This window comes from Echinococcus granulosus (assembly GCF_000524195.1).
Source record: "Echinococcus granulosus chromosome Unknown EG_S00186, whole genome shotgun sequence".
Lineage (NCBI taxonomy): Eukaryota > Metazoa > Platyhelminthes > Cestoda > Cyclophyllidea > Taeniidae > Echinococcus > Echinococcus granulosus.
This window is the reverse complement of record NW_020170566.1, coordinates 83,785-84,684: the sequence shown is the minus strand read 5'-3', so window position 1 is coordinate 84,684 and position 900 is coordinate 83,785. Positions and strand designations below refer to the sequence as shown.

At 46.7% G+C, this 900-nt stretch overlaps 1 protein-coding gene across 1 annotated transcript; it reads right to left on the bottom strand. All coding sequences in view use genetic code 11, as the record gives it.

The window, feature by feature from the left end:
- Position 1: 1 nt before the first annotated feature.
- Positions 2-307, bottom strand: EGR_10055 (hypothetical protein; the record flags this gene model as incomplete). The annotated part of the gene is made up of 1 exon (XM_024499304.1): positions 2-307. One exon carries the CDS (start codon positions 305-307, stop codon positions 2-4), a length of 306 nt encoding a protein of 101 aa, XP_024346284.1.
- Between the last annotated feature and the right edge of the window lie 593 nt (positions 308-900).

The following is a 900-nucleotide window of genomic DNA, read 5'->3' as shown; positions in this document are numbered from 1 at the left end:
CTTAATCAGTAGTTCCGTTATGAGTACCTCTTCCATTCTCCAACTCTACCCGTTTTCTTCTGCGCTCAACACGAGAAAGTGGGTGGTACTGGTAGTTGCAGCACCCCTTCTCCTCCATCCAACCACTTTCGTCAATTTCTGGCAGGCCACACGTTCCGCAAAATCTGAGGAGGCCCGATGCAGTCTCAGCATCGTCAAAGTCGTACTCCTCCTCATCACCTTGCTTGTGATGGGAGTTCATGACTCGCCTCCAAAGCTCCCTGAAAGTCAGAGGCTTCGGGGGAAGGATGGCATCAAAGGCAATCATATTGTTCAAATTCGCTTCTTTCGACTTTGCACTTTCTTTCGTGCATCTTGATTTGGAGAAAAGGAATTTTTCTTCAACATGAAGACAAGACCCATCTGGCCAAGATGGTCACCGGTATCCGGTGTTGAATGAAGTAATTTAACAACTGTCTGGGGAGCGTGAACGTGAATCTTGCGTCACAAGAACATCACATGGCATTTGAGGAGCCGGGAACGTCACAAGACTCTTGGCGTTGATGCACAGAAATGTTATAGTGGCGGTGGTAGTGAGCAAAACACAGCCGTATAAGAACGAGAGCCTTTGCGATCGGGTGGAGTCAGCAAAGACAAATATTTACTTTCTATCGACATTGAAATGCTGGGTGACGGGGTGGATTGTAGATGCTGAGCGAATAATGGTCGAGCTCAAGGTTACGTGTAAAGAGACTTCGTGCAACAGTGGGTTTCATTTCCACCTCATGCTTTATCTAAACCTCACCTTTGGTACCGAAAATTTCAGAATGACTGGATTGCCATTGTCTTTTCCTCACGGACGCCATGAGCAGCAATGCTATTTGGCCTACGAGTTGTTAGATACTAGCTGAACTTCATCTA